Source organism: Macrobrachium rosenbergii, chromosome 4, assembly GCF_040412425.1.
Source record: "Macrobrachium rosenbergii isolate ZJJX-2024 chromosome 4, ASM4041242v1, whole genome shotgun sequence".
In the NCBI taxonomy this organism is placed as follows: domain Eukaryota; kingdom Metazoa; phylum Arthropoda; class Malacostraca; order Decapoda; family Palaemonidae; genus Macrobrachium; species Macrobrachium rosenbergii.
In genome coordinates, this window is record NC_089744.1 from 73,852,539 (window position 1) to 73,869,902 (window position 17,364).

Here is a 17,364-nt window from a genome sequence, read left to right on the forward strand (position 1 = left end):
ACCACACAATCTTCACTTTAATGCTACTGGTATTTAAAACCATATTTCTAAATGATTTTCATTAAGGCACAGAATATGCTTTGTAAAGCCATGTTAGTCACAGAATTATACTTCTTAAGAATATTCACATCAGAGGTTCAAAGTCATAAATAAAGTGAGGCAAGAAAATCTCAGAAAAAAAATAGCATACTACTGTACAGTCAATATAATAATGATATTAATGCTAAGAAATTCACAATCTCTTGAAAGACAGTTTGTGTAATAAATATCCACAATTATATAGTCAACTGTATTATACTATGTAAAAGACAAAAGCAAAGACTTTCGATCACCTGAACAGTGTTCCTCATCAGTGTTAATGTAAACACTGATGAGGAACACCGTTCAGATGTTCAAAAGTCTTTGCTTTTATCTTTTACATAGTAATACAGTTTACTATATAGTTGCAGTGGCATCATTTCAGATTTTTCTTGGGTGGGGCCAAAGGTTTAGATCTTATGGTATGGCTGGGGTGGCGAGTGAAGCGAGCCCTATCAGCTGGGTGTTAAGGGGGCGCTGTAAGCCTGAGAAATTTTTTGGAAATTTGTGTGCATTTTGAAACCATATAAGAGCTGTATTGAGTTAATAAAGCAGCAAACAGGTGTGCCACACCCAACCACATATTATTATTATTATTATTATTATTTCAAAGGCTGGGGGCAAACCAGTCCCCTCCCAGTCTTGGGGGCAAAGTGCCCACCCTCTCCCAGCCCTCCCCAAATGTTGCCCTATAATTGTAGATTTTTTTATAAAATAATAATAATAATAATAATAATAATAATAATAATAATAATAATAATAATAATAATAAAAACATTGTTCTCTTTTATTCAATGCATCTCAAAATAGTGTCAAATAACAGTAATAATAATAATAATGTTTTCACTGTTCTCTCACACTCAATGCATCTTAGAATACAAAATGCAGCTACCTACAAAAGAGCACCTTTCACATACCTTTCACTTCTTTTAGTGCTTGTATCAGTTGAATAATCTTCCTTCCTGCAGTACTCGGTTCTTCCAAGTCAAGTCCCATTATCTGCTCTCCTGTGTCCTTGAACCATTTGTTTAGACGATCGTTCTTGGCCACTCTTGCAAGAGGTCGGCTACCCGCAAACACCTCTGCTAGCTCCAAAACATGGTCATTAGCATCTTTCCTGTATTTGTCCCATCTTTCTGCCTGTGAATGATCAAATAAACAAAATAATCAATCAGATTTTCTATAATGCTGTACCACTTTAGCATATATGCTGCACTTCTACTTGAAGACTGTACAATACTGTCTTGATATACCTGTTTTATTATCTAATTATTATTATTTATTATTCAGAAGAAGAACCTATTCATATAGAACAAGCTCACAGAGGCCAGTGACATGAAATTCAAGTTCCAAAGAACATGGTGTTCATTTGAAAAAAGTTACAGAAGGTAATAGGAAATACTGTACATACATAAGAGAATAGTTACTAAAAAAGAAAAAATACATTAACAAATTAATAAATAAATAGATAAAAATATAAGTAAATTATAAAATAAAAGAATTGCTTTAGGGTAGTAATGCATTGCATTTTGTACACTATACTGTACATTACAGTACACTGTACAGATTTAACCCTAAACCCTGGAAAAACAGTACAGACCACCTTACCCAGAATATGTACAACATTCTGTTCATATTTTGTTTATAATATGCCACTTAATATGCCCTACCAAATTCTGGACATCTCACTGAATAGTAATCATGCTGGCAGAATTCATCCAGATTTGTTAACAGTGGAATCAAAAGAATGATAGAATCCCTTTTCTAGTTACAAAAAATATAAACTTAAAATTTTCCATCCCTTGGTAGGCTTCTGAATAAAGAAGGCCACAATCTTTTACAGCTGCTGCCTGGCAACTCTAAGTTATGGAACTTTCACTGCATTACCTACAGTAATTTCCAGATTTTCAATGATTTTGATGTAAAGTAGCTTATCATAGCTAAATCTATGAAACTTCTTTATTCATTAGCTATCTGGTGGCTTATTTCCCTGCTACCATTTTGTGTGTAATGCATTTTGGGGACAGTGTAAAGCTTTTGGGGATACTGTAAACCTCTTAAGCTGAATGGTGTGTAAAAGAAAGGTTTTCATAATAAAAATAGAAATGATGTGAATTATTGTTGGTTTAAGGTTTCCTAGGAAAATCAAATATGATATACTAGATTCTGTTACTGTACTTATAAAATTTTTCTGCCTGTCATAAAGCCAGGAACCTCAGTCATCGTTAATGCTGAGGGACCACTTTTTCTGGCAAGACTGGTGAAGTAATGTTACTAGATACATGTAACTTAATAAAGTACAGAGCAATATCACATTAAACTTGATAAAAAGCCTAAATGAATTTACAGCACATTTAAGCACATATACATACTAAAATCATAATGTTAAGAAAGAATAAAATGCAACATTGACTTTCATGAAATTTTGATTCAACATGACTATTAAAATCCTAATGCACGGAAAAACTACTTTCTCTACTAGTATCTTGGATAGGAAACAGTCATTCACAATCTTGGCACTCAGAGATGTATCTCTTAACTTCCCATGTGAGGAATTCAACCAAAAACTGCTATCCAGTTAGACTTACTTGACTCAAACTTCTTCAACAACCATCAAATTGTATTCTGAATTCAGATCAAGAAAATAGCTGTATTCAACAGGAGATGGAATACAGACATTGAAGAATACTGCATATCACTCACAGCCTACAAAGTTAAACAATATCAATGAGTTACAAGTCAAAAGTTTGTCAACACAGACACCACCCTTCTTACAAAAAAGTTATGTTCTGGATGACCGTTTGTATGTTGAATTGTTTGTAATTTGGTTACTGTACTCTTCATGCCTATTCAAGTACAGTATATGTAAGTACCATATGATATAAAATCAATGCAGTACCTTCTTTCATCTTAAAATACAATGCATTGTACATACAATACTTATAATACGCGGGAAAAACAAAATTTGAACTTATGGGTGGCAAATGGGAGTGCTCTGAATACAATTTTAATTTGCAACCCTGTTTGTTTGCATCTCTGAATGTTTGTAAGCTGAATTTTCTTAAGCAGGGTGGTGTCTGTAGTGAAATTTGATTCATTTATTTATGCACCACTAAACTCACACAGATTGATACATTTAGCTGCAATACTCTATATCCATAAACTATTCATGTGAACTTCCTATATACTGCAATATACTTTCAAAAGCTAGATTCTATAAGGGTAAATCAATTAAATTAAAACATTTTTAGTTTTCTGTAAAAAAAAACTATTGAGATAGCTTTGTCTGGGTCTGTATGCACTTTTCATTTCCGTCGTCAGATCTTAAAAACACTGCCAATTAGATTGCTTGCCTTGGTAAAATCATCCAACCCTCCAATCATCAAACAATGAAATTTTGGCCCTCAGCCTCAATATTTTTTATTTTATCTAAGGTTAGCATGATTGTGCTTCATGGCAAAGCAATGTAGGACAGGCCACCACCGACTGTGGCTGAAAGTTTCATGGGCCAGAAAAGCATTATACCTAGATGAAAGAGGTCTTGATTATACTGATGTATAGAAAACTAATTGTGCCAAAGAAACTTTTAGTGCATTTTTACTTGAAGTATTAATCTCACTATGATTACAAGATAAATTGCCAACATACAAAAACACCCGGAGTAGATTAAACATGGAATGGACAGCCCTGTCATAGGCAATTTTGTTTGTTCATTTGCATAAAAGATTTTTACGAGATTCTTTCCCAGTTCTCTGGTGATTCTGTCCTGCTTTCCTTTGTTGATTTCACTATTTGTAGGGAATTACATTATGCAATGACAGTAGAAAAGCTTAAGCAGGCTGCTGTTTCCTTTTTTAAGAGGGACTAAAGCATCTTGGATGATTTTGTGTGAGCAGAGGCCTAACGATGAACTATGGGGTTGCATGAAAAATGATATTTTAATGATAAAATAAGGTTTGTTCATACTTACCTGGCAGATATATATATAGCTGTATTTCTCCGAAATCCGACAGAATTTCAAAACTTGCGGCACACGCAGTGTGGCCAGGTGGTTAGTACTCATTCCCCGCCGCTGGGAGGCGGGAATCGGGAACCATTCCCATTTTCTATTCAGATTTTCTAGTGCCACTGTCTCAAGAGGGGAGGCGGGTGGGCACTAAAATTATATATATCTGCCAGGTAAGTATGAACAAACTTTATTTTATCATTAAAATATCATTTTGTTCATGACACTTACCTGCCAGATATATATATATGAATCCCACCATTGGAGGTGGGAAGAGACAGAATAGGATTTAGGAAACAAATAAATGTAGGCGATTGACGCCTTGGTTCCTTACCTGTTAGCATAGCTGACTTCGAGGTTATCTGTCACCCAAGCCTGCTTCTGCTTTACTAGAGTCTCCAGCAAGGTAGGGACCTATAAAGCTGGTGAGATCTAGATGACCTGTCCACGGGGCGTGACCACAATGGGACTAGATCATGTTACCATACAGAGAGGGAAAAAGGAGCAACGACCAACCACCTGACCGACCTATCTAAGGTAAAAATCTGCCTAACATAGGCTAAAAATTGGGATGTCCACCTCAATGGCCACCCAACAACCATAAAAATAGACAACAACAAGATTAAAAATACTACCTAACCCCTAAAGGATAGGATGAGTATTGCCCTCTTCTCCCAACATAGTGTCTGCGGAAACGTCATGGTCCCAGCGAAGAGCAGTCTTCAAATGTCGTCTTCACATCTCAGTTCAAGTAATGCTGTCGAACACTGAATTACTTCTCCAGAAGGTGGCACCAGAATATCACTCAGAGACATATTCTTTGAAAAGCCACCAAGTCGCGATAGCTCTAACTTCATGAGCTTTTACTTTCAGAAGTCTCATGTCACCTTCTTGGCAGGAGGAATGAGCCTCTCTAATAACACTTCTTAAAAAGAATGCTAAGGCATTCTTGGACATGGAAGATCAGGTCTCTTCACCGAACACCACAGATTGTCCGATGAGCCTCTAGTATTCTTGGTCTTGGCTAAAATAGAACTTAAGAGCCCTGACAGGACACAAGACTCTTTCTGACTCTTGCCCAAGAATTTCCGTCAAACCTTTGATTTCAAAAGATTTGGGCCAAGGGTTTGAAGGATTCTCATTCTTGGCTAAGAACAAAGGATTTAGGAGCATACAGCATTAGGACCCCTAAAGCCAATATGTTTGCTAATAGCCTGCACTTCACTGATCCTCTTAGCTGTCGCCAGAGCCGTTAGGAAGACAGCTTTCCTAGTCACGTTTTTTGAGGGAAGCCAGAATGACAGAGGTTCAAAATCACTAGACATAAGAAATTTCAGGACAACATCCAGATTCCAAGAAGGTGTCCTGAGTTGAGGAATTTTGACAGTCTCAAGGATCTTAATAGATCGTGAAGATCCTTGTTGTCGCACAAGTTCAGGCCTCTGTGTCTAAAAACTGCCGATAACATACTTCTATAGCCCTTTAATGGTCGAGACTGCCAGATTATTCTTATGCCTCAGATAAAAAGGAAGTCAGCTATTTGAGGTACAGAGGTCGTGGTCGAGGAAACTCCTTTACTCCTGCACCATCTCCTAAAAACAGACCACTTGTACTGGTAGACCGCATTCAAGAAGGTCTCCTGGCATTGGCGATGGCCTTTGCCACAGATCTCTCAAAAACCTCTTGCTCTGGCCAACTTTGAGATAGTCTGAACGCAGTCAGACTCAGAGCGGAGAGGTTTTGTGGAACCTCTTGAAATGGGGCTGCCTGAGAAGGTCCACCCTCAAAGGAAGCGTTCTTGGAAAATCCACTAGGAAGGACAGGGTCTCTGGGAACCAATCCGCTGCTGGCCAGAAGGGGGCTATTAAAGTCATCCTTGCTCCTTCTGACGTTGCAAACTTCCTTATCACTTCTCCCAGGATCTTGAAGGGAGGGGAAAGCGTAAAGGTCCAAGTCCTTTCCAGTCCCAGAGGAGGGCGTCTATGGCTAACGCTCCTGGGTCTAGGACAGGAGAGCAATAAAGGGGGGAAGTCTTGCCGTCCTGGACGTGGCAAAGAGGTCCACTAGAGGACGTCCCCAAACCTCCACAACTCCAAACATACCTCCTTGTGAAGAGTCCACTCTGTCGGTAGCAGCTGATTTTGCCGACTGAGAAGGTCTGCTTCGAATATTCTCCACTCCCGCAATGAACCTCGTGAGAATAGTGACCCTTCGAGCATGAGTCCAGAGCAGGATCTCCTTTGCCAGGATAAACAGGGAACGAGATCGAGTACCCCCTGTTTTTTGAGGTAAGCTAGAGCTGTGGTATTGTCCGAATTGACCTGGACAATTCTGCCTGCCACTTGGCTTCGAAGAAACAAGAGCCAGAAAGATAGCACCCAATTCCTTGAGATTTATGTGCCAGGACACCTGTTCCCCTCTCCAGGTGCCTGACACTTCCTCCCCCCCTAGTGTTGCTCCCCATCCTTCCTGGACGCGTCGGGAAAACAACACTAGGTCGGGGCTCTGAAGGCGATAGAGAAACCCCTTCTGCAAGCTTTAAGGGGTCGAACCACCACCTCAGATGACCCTTGACAGAAGGAGATATCTTCACTGACTCTTCCAGATTCTCCTTGTCCCTCCAGTTCTCCGCCAAGAAAAACTGGAGAGGTCTGAGATGGAGCCTTCCCAGGGAAACAAACTTCTCCAGCGAGGAAATGGTCCCCAGCAAACTCATCCATTCCCTCACCGAGCATGTTTCTTTCCCTAGAAAGGACGAAACTTTTCTTAAGCAAAGCTGTTGCCGTTCTTGGGATGGAAAAGCTCGAAAAGCCACTGAATCCATCTGAATCCCCAGATAGACGATGGACTGCGTCGGGATCAGATGGGACTTTTCTTGGTTCACAAGAAGTCCCAGGGACTTTGTCAAATTCAGTGTGAAAGTCAGGTCCTCCAGACACTTCTCCCTTGAAGAGGCTCGGATGAGCCAATCGTCCAGGTAGAATGACACTCTTAACACCCGCCAGGTGAAGCCACCTCGCAACGTTTTTCATGATCACCGTGAAGATCATGGGAGCGGTGCACAAAACCGAAGCAGAGAGCTCTGAACTGGAAGACTCGTCCCCCCAGCACAAATCTCAGGTACTTCCTTGATTGAGGATGAATGGGAACATGGAAGTACGCATCTTGTAAGTCCAGAGAGACCATCCAGTCCCCTGGTCTTAAGGCTCCTAGAACCGACTGGGACGTTTCCATCTTGAATCTTTCCTTCACAATAAAACGATTCAAGTCTGCTGACATCTAGGACCGGTCTCCACTCTCCCGACTGTTTCGGGACTAAGAAAAGCCTGTTGTAGAACCCCGGAGAATCCAACTTCAGAACTTGTTCCACAGCTCTTTTTCCAACAACTGCTCCAGGAGGTCCAAAAGAATCTGTTGCTTCTCTCCCAATGGTAAGATGGCGACAGATCCCCTGGGCGACGTGCAAGGGGTGGCAAACATGAGAAAGGGGATCTTGTAACCTTTCTCTAAGACAGTTAGAGACCAGGTGTCCGCCCTCTTGTTCTCAGGCTCCCGCAAAATAAAAAGCCTGGCTCCTACAGGTGTCTGGAGGAGACAGAAGTCACTTTTTGCCCCTAGGTTTAGAGGGGGCTCGCTCTCTGGTAAAACCTCTTCCTCGGGAGACGATCTAGAGGAAGAAGTTCCTCCACGAAAGGGCTTCTTCTTCCTGGATGGACAACACTGAAGCAGAAGAAGAAGAAGGGAGCTGGAGGACGTCTCAAGAATGAGCCAACAGGTCTTGCGTGGCCTTCTCCTTAAGACTAGCGGAAATGTCCTTGAATCAAAGCCCTAATAAAACTGGGGAAACAGATGGTTGGACAAAGGCGAACAATAAATTCTGCCCTTTGTGAAGGGGAACGACAGACTTAGCAGTGAAGTCACAAAACAAGGCCCTCTTCTTTAAGAGGCCCGTACTAAAAGAGGGACGCCAGTTCTTCAGATCCATCCCTGACTGCCTTGTCCATACAGTTAAAGGACACTGGAGAGCTCCCCAGGTAATAGAGTCCGGAGCTCCTAAGCCTGAGATCAAAGGCTCCCAAGCACCAGTCCAAGAAATTAAACACTTCCATGGTGCGGAAGAGACCTTTGAGATGGTGGTCGGTCTCTGACAAGGTCCAAGAAACCTTAGCAGTAGGCAGATGAGACCTTCTGGGAGGCGTCGACAAGACTGGTAAAATCCCCTTGAGAAGAGGAAGGAACTCTAGGGCTGAGATCTTCTCCCGTCTCATACCACATACCAGCCTTGCCTGAAAGCTTGAAGGAGGCACAGCGAAAGAGGTCTTGCCATGGGACTTCCGTTCCTCCATCCACATGTTGACTTTCTTGAAAGCCCTCTTGGTCGCCAAAGAAGAAGTCATCTTTCAAAAACCAGGAGCTCTCCTAGCTTTGGAGGAAGCTAACTGAGAAGGAGGAGAAAAGAGGAGCCGAAACTTAAACTTGTCCCCGAACAAGTCCTTAAGAAAGCTGGTCAAAACTTGGTAGTCCGAAGAAGAGGAAGCAGGCGAGCTCGACTTCAAAACTGCAGGATCCGAATCGCAAGAAACCTCTCCTTCTTCAAGCCGGAAGCAAACCACGAGTCACCCAACACTTTAGGGGAACGAAGGCCTTGAGGTCCAATCCGAAGAAGGGATCTTCTTTTCTCAGAAGAAACAGAATGCTCTCGAACGTCCTGAAGAGCAACCCTGCAGGAACGCGAGCGGAGCGTCTTGAGAGCGTCCTGAAGAGCGTCCGTCACAGGCGTCCATCGCCAAAAACCGGAAGAGCGTCCAGTCGAGCGCCCTGAACAGCGAAGCGTCCTGAAGAGCGGCGGCGTCCGTGAAGAAGCTTGCGGCGTCCTGTTGACGAAATTGTCAAGACGAGGAGCAAGAGAGCTAACAGGACGACAAGGGCGACGAAACAGGAGAAGGAGACGACGAAAAAGCGAGCAGGAGAAGGAGACTTCCTGGATCTCTTGACAGGCAAAGTCAAGTCCTCCTGCGACGACGCAGGAGCAGAGTCTTTCTCGGCAATAAGAGAAGACAACTGTCGCTGCATCTCCAACAAAATCTTCTTAGAAGGCGAAGAATCCTGTCTGGGAGGAGAGACAATCCTATGGGAAGACGATGGGCGAGGGGACGCCTTCTTCTTCCTCACAGGAGCAAGAAAGGTTCTCTCCATAGAGCGGCTGGGGCGCTCCAACATCCTCATCAGACGAAATCCTAGACTTCTTCTGCGGTGGAAAGGCATCAAAATAGCTAGCCGAGCGAAGAAGACTGACGAAGCAGCGTCCTCTTGAACACGACTCCTCTTGAGAGGACGAGAGTCCCCAGTCTCGAGAATTCCACCCCTTGCGCGGGAGGGCGCCTCGGAGGACGAAAAACAGTCGCTTGAGAATGCGCGCGGAAGCACGATCTCTGGCAGCCTGGGAAGCGACAACAGGAACTGCGAAGGGACGTCAGATCGGTGGGAAGCCCCCGTAACCTTCTTACTATTTGCTTTCGACATGCCTTCTCCCTGAGTCCTGGGAGTCTGACAGCGGTCCAGGCCTAGAAGCATTATGGGGCCGATCTGACCCCCTCCACAACACTGGGGGAGCACTACACTTCACAGCACTTTGGAGCGAAGTCACTTTGTTCTCGACAAATACGGATGGAACTCATGATCTCCGCCAGGGCCAAACCCTCCACAGACACAATATCAGGGCCCGAAGGCAAAACCACAGGGACAGGTGCAACATCAACTACGTTGGGAATATCAGGAGAGGAAATAACCTGACTCTTGCACACACTCCTGGAGGAAGACCTCCTAACCCTGTCACGCTCCAACTTGCTCACATACGAATCATAAGACTTCCAGCTCGCATCCGATAAAGGTTCACACTCCTTGCATCGATCATCTATAAGACAAACATGCCCCCTACACCTCAAACAAACAGAGTGAGGGTCTGAAAAGCTTTCGGTAGCCTCACCTTACAATCACTCATACAACATACACGGAAACTAGCAGAACTAGAACCAGACATAGTTAAAGAGAGGTCAAAAGCAAAATCCACAACAATCCAGAAAAAAGCGTGTGCCAATCCACAGTCCAAGAATCAAAACCAAAAGTCAAGAGAATACTTAAGTGGGAATAAGCAAGTTAACGAAATCCAGAGGCGGAGGTACTGTAACAGATGTTAACAGTACCGGCGACAGAGAAAATCTGAATAGAAAATGGGAATGGTTCCCGATTCCCGCCTCCCAGCGGCGGGAATGAGTACTAACCACCTGGCCACACTGCGTGTGCCGCGAGTTTTGAAATTCTGTCGGATTTCGGAGAAATACAGCTATATATATATCTGGCAGGTAAGTGTCATGAACAAAATGTTAATTTGTTTGAAAAAATTTATTTCTCTTGTTAATTAAAATCATCTATCAATCAACTCCCAATCTTACATCATGATTTAAATAGCCATCAAAATCCTTTTTACAAAACATAGCTTTGGTGATTTTAAAATTCAATTTCTTCTATAGATGATTTAGAGCTACTATTGCCCCTTCCAATATTATTTGAGTTTACTCTATATTTCTGTATACTTCTTACCTAAGGTAAAAACCACATTTTAAAACAACAGCACAGTACTTACCTGCTCTCTAATGGTTTTACATCGTTTGTTACCCTCTCCACCAGCTTTGCCAAGAGAGGCTGCGTGCAGAATTACCCAACGCAACGTGACATTGCACTCTCGAAGCAAATTTAAAATCCTGTTGCTGTGATCCAGCACTCTACTTTCACTCATGGACCCCTCACCCAACAACTGGTCTGTTCGCTTCACTAAGTTGACAACTTTTGCACCAACCTTTGATGCTTGTTCTCTAATATTTGCAGCCTGCAAGAGGGAGAGATTGAATTAAGTCTATAACTCAATTTTTTACTAAAACCTGTATTACAATTATTACAGGTCTCCTATCAATGGCAAAAAAGAAGACAAGCATATGAGTTTGCATTCAAATCCACAAAATTCCTGTGGCTGAAAAATCGAAACTAATACATATCACTTTGTTCTTCCAAATGATTTAAAATGAAATACTTCAGTAACACCTAATCTCATTTTTGCATCTGATAATACTGTACAACAATAAGAGTTATTTTGGCTTACATAATGAATAATTTTGAGCAAACTGCAATGGCTTAAAAAAGAACAAGAAATGTACTTAAACCAGCATTAGTGAAAATTTAAAATAATTAAAACTCAGCCCTATGAAGACAAAGTCTGCCTAACAGGTGAGGCATTAGAAAATGGTTCATATACATGTAAAGGGTCTGCTGTAGCACAAACTAAAACTGAAGCTCTTGTAAAACAGATGGTTGAATTCACACACAGAATTCACAACTGAAGGAAATATTCTGAGCATTCTTACCTCTAAGGTGTTGTTCAGAGCTTGTTTAGCAGCTTTGTACGGCTCCCAAGCATCAATCAGGTTAACTGTCATCCCCATGTAGTAGCTGATCATCCAGTTATCAGGAAAGTACTTATCTACAATCTCTCTCATTTTAGCTGTTTGGGAATGGAGCACTGATGGAGTGAAGTAAAGACACACATACAGCATAGCAGCCTGATTGGCCAATGCCACAGAGCGATGTTCTGGTGAAGGATACGCTTGGACCTGGAAAAAAGACATGTAACTTAATCACCTTAATGACAAGGAACACTGCCAACTTTAAATACTACAAAAATCTTTTACAGGCAATCCCCGCTTACTGGTGGTATTGGTTATGGCGCTTGTTTAGCGACATCGTTAACCAGATTTTCGGCATCGGTAAGCGGTTTATCGGCGTCGGTAAGTTTACTGGCGCTAATAACCAGTTAATGGTGCTGTTAAGTGGCTTATTGGCGCTATTATCGGCGATTTTCGGTTAGCAGCGCTCGGCTGGGAAAGGAACCTCCGCCATTAACTGGGGACTGCCTGTATATGACTTCATGAACAGAAGGGATAATATAGTTAACACATACAGTGAAAAATAAAAAACTATGAGGTAAATTATGCCAACTATTGAGTAAAATTCAAAATAACAACTATGAAAAATGTAAAATAATGTCCTAACTCCTCTATTCTTTCTACAGAAAGAGATTCTTTAAAGACAAAGTAGATTGGACACAAAGACAGCATGAAATGAAACTGCTCCTTTTGAACCTATTGGTTGTCGGTGCCTGTACAGTATATGGTTCTTGTGACTGAATGCTAAAACCAACTCCTATTATTGGTGAGAAGCTTCCTAAGGTCTAAAACACAGCACCTCTAAATGATGGAACTGTTCCGGTGAATGCTCCTCTGATCCCAGTTTTGACCACTCAAGTGGGCTTAAGAACTCTGATTTTGGTTAGCAAAGCCGGATCTGTATCTCGGAGATACTAGAACATGGGTGAGACCCGAAGTGACTTTGGTCAAAATGGAAATGAAATTTGGAGACTGGTTCTTGCTCTGGTCTTAATCATTAAAGCTGAAAGCTGACCTCTTCTGGATACTATTGAGACAACTTGGACATGGCCCTGGTTTGCCCGGATCTGAAAGGTGGTGTGACATTTATCTGGCAATGGACCTGGTACTCCAAGTAATGGCAGTGTTTGTGTCTTGACTTGATCCAGTGCCAACAGCAACTACAGTACTGATCCCAGGCATGCACTAATCCAAGAACTGATCTAACCCAAGTGATGCTTATCTTTACTGCCTGAGAGGCAATGTTATTTAGGGGGAATGTATATGCATACGGAGTAACGATGAAAGTTTGGGGACATCATGGCAATTTTGGCCTTTAGGTACACGTACAGATGCTTCAGTGGGCAGTTCAAGAGCCTGTAACAATGAACTACATTTTTAATAGTAAAAAAATAGCTCATTATTATTCATTTTCAATATAGAATGCTCATGAAAAATTGGTTATGATTTTTCTTTGTTTTGCAACAGTACATGAAACTCATGAAAACAGTTATAAACAAAATACAGAAAAAACTGATACAATACTGTACTGGACCAAAGGTTCTAAGGTATTCAGTGCTACAAACAGAACAGAATACTTACCTGATGATATATATCATCTGATCTCAAATGCCCTATCACTAGACTCAGGTAACTGTTGGGCAATGGAACTCTCCTGCAACAGAAAGAAAAACTATTTAAAAGAAAATCATACACAAATTTTTCTATCTTTTGCAACTTCCTATCACAAGGATCTGCATTAGCAAATCACTATCCATTGCAAATCATATTAAAGATACTGAAATAAATCTGAATCAAAGGCAAAGGGGCAACAGCACTTGCACTCAGACCGAAAATAATTCAACATAGAAAATAATGAGTTATCGGTCACTCTCTTAAAACTTATATACAACTAGTCCTCAACTTAAGAGAGAGTTTATTTCTAAGACCTTCCACCAGCTATAAGTAAAAAAGAATGGGGATTCATATCCCTTCTATATATAAAAAGGCTTATTACACTATTATGGATATTTACATTTGTACAGTACACATAAACTAAACACATAAACTAAACACATCCTCTTGTATGTAGTGCAAATTATACATCATTCCTAGATTATTTATACTTTGATATCTAAACCAACATACATGGTGAGAGCATACAAATGTTATTATATTGTTGTTTCAAGAATAATGGCAAAAAAGTTCTGCTAACAGCTGGGCACACAAGACAAGTAAGGTACTCTTCTGTTCAGGACCTGTGGATCCAGGTGGAAAACATGCAACACTACTCTTTCTCTTTGTCTGTCTGTTGGACAGAAGACTGCAACGTCTGGGACATTTGAAGACCACAATGTAGACTATAATATGAGTTATTAGTGTGTGGTGGTATAAAAATGTTATAAGTAAATGCTCAAAAGAATGGCCATGATATTTAATAAAATCTATCTTTTCAATTATACCACCCAAGAGGCTTTAAATTTTCAGAAGCCACAAAACCATATCAATATTTACATATACACTATGTGATTATAAAGTACTATAAGATGCTAATAAATGGGAAAATCAGTAAATTTAAGTTACTCCTGGAACTTACTTGAAATACTCCTCTGGATAATTTGCAGGTCTTCGAGTTCCAGGAACATTAGAGTAACCTGTAGATCGAAGAAGCTTGCAAACATCATCGATATTTGTGTCACTGGTAGCTTTCTGGCCAGCATGGCGGTGATGAGCCACAATAATTCTTTCTCGAACTAGGCCCAGGAAAACTGAGTCAACTACTAATAACATGATCCCATACAAGTAAAGGGCTTCACACTGAAAAGAAGTGAAATTGAATATTACATAACAATAACACTGCATTTTCTCTTAACAGAGATTTAGCTAATATTTGTGCAGTGTCCAAATTAAGAAGTTAAACCCTAACAAAACTTTAAGTATGACTGTTAGTAAGTCTAGACTACTGGATCTTTCCTCCCTCAAACAAAATATTTCCGCTGACAGTGCTTCATTAATAATGTGCAAATCATTTAAAAATCTCTTAGGTATCATTCTTTAACTGCACAGAAAATTTGGTGACCTGTCTATCCTCAGCTAAGTTTCTTGTATGCTTCCCAGTTTTGAATATTGTTCCCCTGTTTGGTCTTCAGCAGCTGACTCACACTTTAAACTGTTGGACTAAAACTTGAGTTCCATTCAATGTCTTATTCCTGATTTTGATACTGACTCTGACACCATTGTTCAGTTAGCTCATTGTGAATGCTCTATAAGACATTTCATAATTCTGAACAGTCTTTGCATTCAAGAATTCCCAGACTAAACCACACATCACTTAGTAATAGATAAGCAGCTACTATAATTTTAAGTCATGCCTTTTCTTCTGAGAGATTCAATACCACACAGTTTACTATAAGTTTTATTCCGGTTAAGACCAAATTATGAAATGATCTTCTTATTTCTGGAGCTGAATTATTGGAACTTCAGAAATTCAAACTTGGTGCAAATGCTTTTTTGCTGAACTGGATGACATGAGTCTTACTTCATTGTTTATTTGTAATTTGTCTTATTTATTTATTTGCTTTTATATTATTGTTATTTGTCTTATTTTTCATTCTTGTTTCTCTTTACTTTTCAATTTCCTTTTCTGTAATGGGCTGCTTCCCCTACTGGGGCCCTTAGGTTTGTAATAATATGCTACTATGACTAAGGATAACATTTGGCTTGCAATAATAAAAAATAATAATAATAATTAATACAAATAATAACAATAATAAAGTAATAATACTACACCAAAATGGTACATAATCTTGTAAGCAAAAGAGCACATTCTTAAACAAGAGAAGAACTGTATACAGTGCACATAATCATTCCTTTTATAACAATTTCAATGGATACTTTGAAAGAACTAAAAGATCTCCAAATAAGAAATAAGATCCCTGTTTAAAATTATAAAACAAACTGTTTCAGCAATACCTATGCATCACCACACATATGCAGTTACAAGTATATTCTACCATAGTGTTTCAACATTAATTCAAAAAATTAGAAAAACTTTTCTGCTAGGAAAAAGTATTCAACAGAACCCTTTATTTATACATACCATAAGCTGCTTCCCATCCTCATCTGTAAACACATTTTCTAGAGTTCTTTGAATATAAAGACCCTCATTTAGGTCCTGCAGATAAGTGTTGAGTTCTGTGACATATCGATGGATGCTCTCAAATGCAGAGTATATCCTTCCTGTAATGCTGGAGTGACTTTCCCTAATTTCATCATCTATATCGGAAAGTGCCTGCAAGATGCAACAGTTCAGAGGTTATGAAAATATTAAGAAGCAATACCTTCAGCATGAAGGAACTGCTTACCAAATGTCTACCAAAAGAAAGGTTTTGATTGTATTGCAGAGATTTGTACAAAAAATCTTGACTGTCTGCATTCAACATTAGTTTGTTCTCTTGGATTAAAGTTAACTGGAGAGATGCTAACTAGGAAAGACAGGTCACAAAAACTTTGGCAAGATATAAAGTGAAAAAAAAATTGCCTACCAACCTGTGAGTCTTCTATTTTCTTGTTATAACCTTCTGGTGCTTTGAAGTACGTAAAATCAAGTACAACATCCCCATACTTCTGCTGCTCAGCTTTTGTTTCTAATCTGAAATTAAAGAAATTGTTTTTTTTTTTTGCTAAAGCAATCCTTAGTCTCTATCTATACGGAACATAACAATAAGTTCTTTTGCAATTAAAATAAAATTTCTGTAATATAAAATAGAAGCGCACACAGCTTTAAAAATCCTACTTCAAAGAGCTTAAATAAAAAATTATTACCTGAAAACTTGTGGAACATATCCAGACAACCTGAGGAGTTCGGCAATAATTGAATTACCTCTTGCAACTAAGCGGAGTAAAACTTGCCCACAAAGGTTATTTTCTGCCAAAAGATTCATTCTTCTTTTCTGAAAATAAGAGAGAATTGCTTTGATTTGTACCAATAGACAACATTTGGAAGCCTTTTCCCTTAAGTTTATAAAGAATACATTTATTCTGATATAATCATAGTTTTAATAGTATCAACATGATTCAAAGGAGAAAAAATAAATAAAAACAGTATAGTAAAAACAATTGTTGACAACGAGGACAAAAGCATGTCTTGTGACATACTTTTGTACGCTCAGTATGGGCACTAAGCAATTGTCTGTACTTTGAGATAGAGAGTGGAGATTTGTCCACTGCTCTCTGTCCTAGCCATCTTCCCTTTCTACCTGATTTCAGCAAAAATGAAGCGAAGTGTTTCTTTAGTTAATGTATAATGAATACATTAACTTAGTTTTATAGTGCAAACTAATGAAAGTAAGGACACTGCAGTTGGCAAGCCTAGAATTATTATCCAAAAGGTAATATCTCCATGAATTTGATAGTTAATGTATGATGAGTGAAGTATGAAAGATATTTTTCTCTTGGTATTTGGTGAGATCTAGTCTATATTCAGTGTGAATCGCAATGATTAAACTGAAGGCACAAAGCACTGCCCTACTTTTTGGCAAAGGATGAAAGAGCCCAGGGAAGTGGGCAGTTTTCAGCCATTCAGGCTAGGATACAGAAAGTAGGGATGTACCTTTTAATTAACATTAATGCATTCTAATATGGAAAAAGGTATGGGGATAAACCACCCGCGGGCCAGGCAGGAAATGGCTCGTTTGGTAAGAGAAGGTAAGGTTAGGTTGCATTTTTGTATTTTACTCTAGTTCTCAGGCCCATTTTCCTTTATGATTTAGACCAACCTGCGGCACTCTAAGTCACGTTAGCCTA

At 39.9% G+C, this 17,364-nt stretch overlaps 1 protein-coding gene across 1 annotated transcript in view; it reads right to left on the reverse strand.

Moving 5' to 3' along the window:
* Nucleotides 1-17,364, reverse strand: part of Strump (WASH complex subunit strump) — a 52,332-nt gene that overhangs the window by 33,034 nt on the left and 1,934 nt on the right. Inside the window, 10 exon segments of the mRNA XM_067102881.1 lie at nucleotides 996-1,218; nucleotides 2,678-2,718; nucleotides 2,721-2,784; nucleotides 10,728-10,970; nucleotides 11,503-11,748; nucleotides 13,162-13,234; nucleotides 14,156-14,376; nucleotides 15,659-15,850; nucleotides 16,108-16,210; nucleotides 16,384-16,511. Coding sequence (XP_066958982.1) covers nucleotides 996-1,218; nucleotides 2,678-2,718; nucleotides 2,721-2,784; nucleotides 10,728-10,970; nucleotides 11,503-11,748; nucleotides 13,162-13,234; nucleotides 14,156-14,376; nucleotides 15,659-15,850; nucleotides 16,108-16,210; nucleotides 16,384-16,502 — 1,525 coding nt within the window. The 5' untranslated portion in view covers nucleotides 16,503-16,511.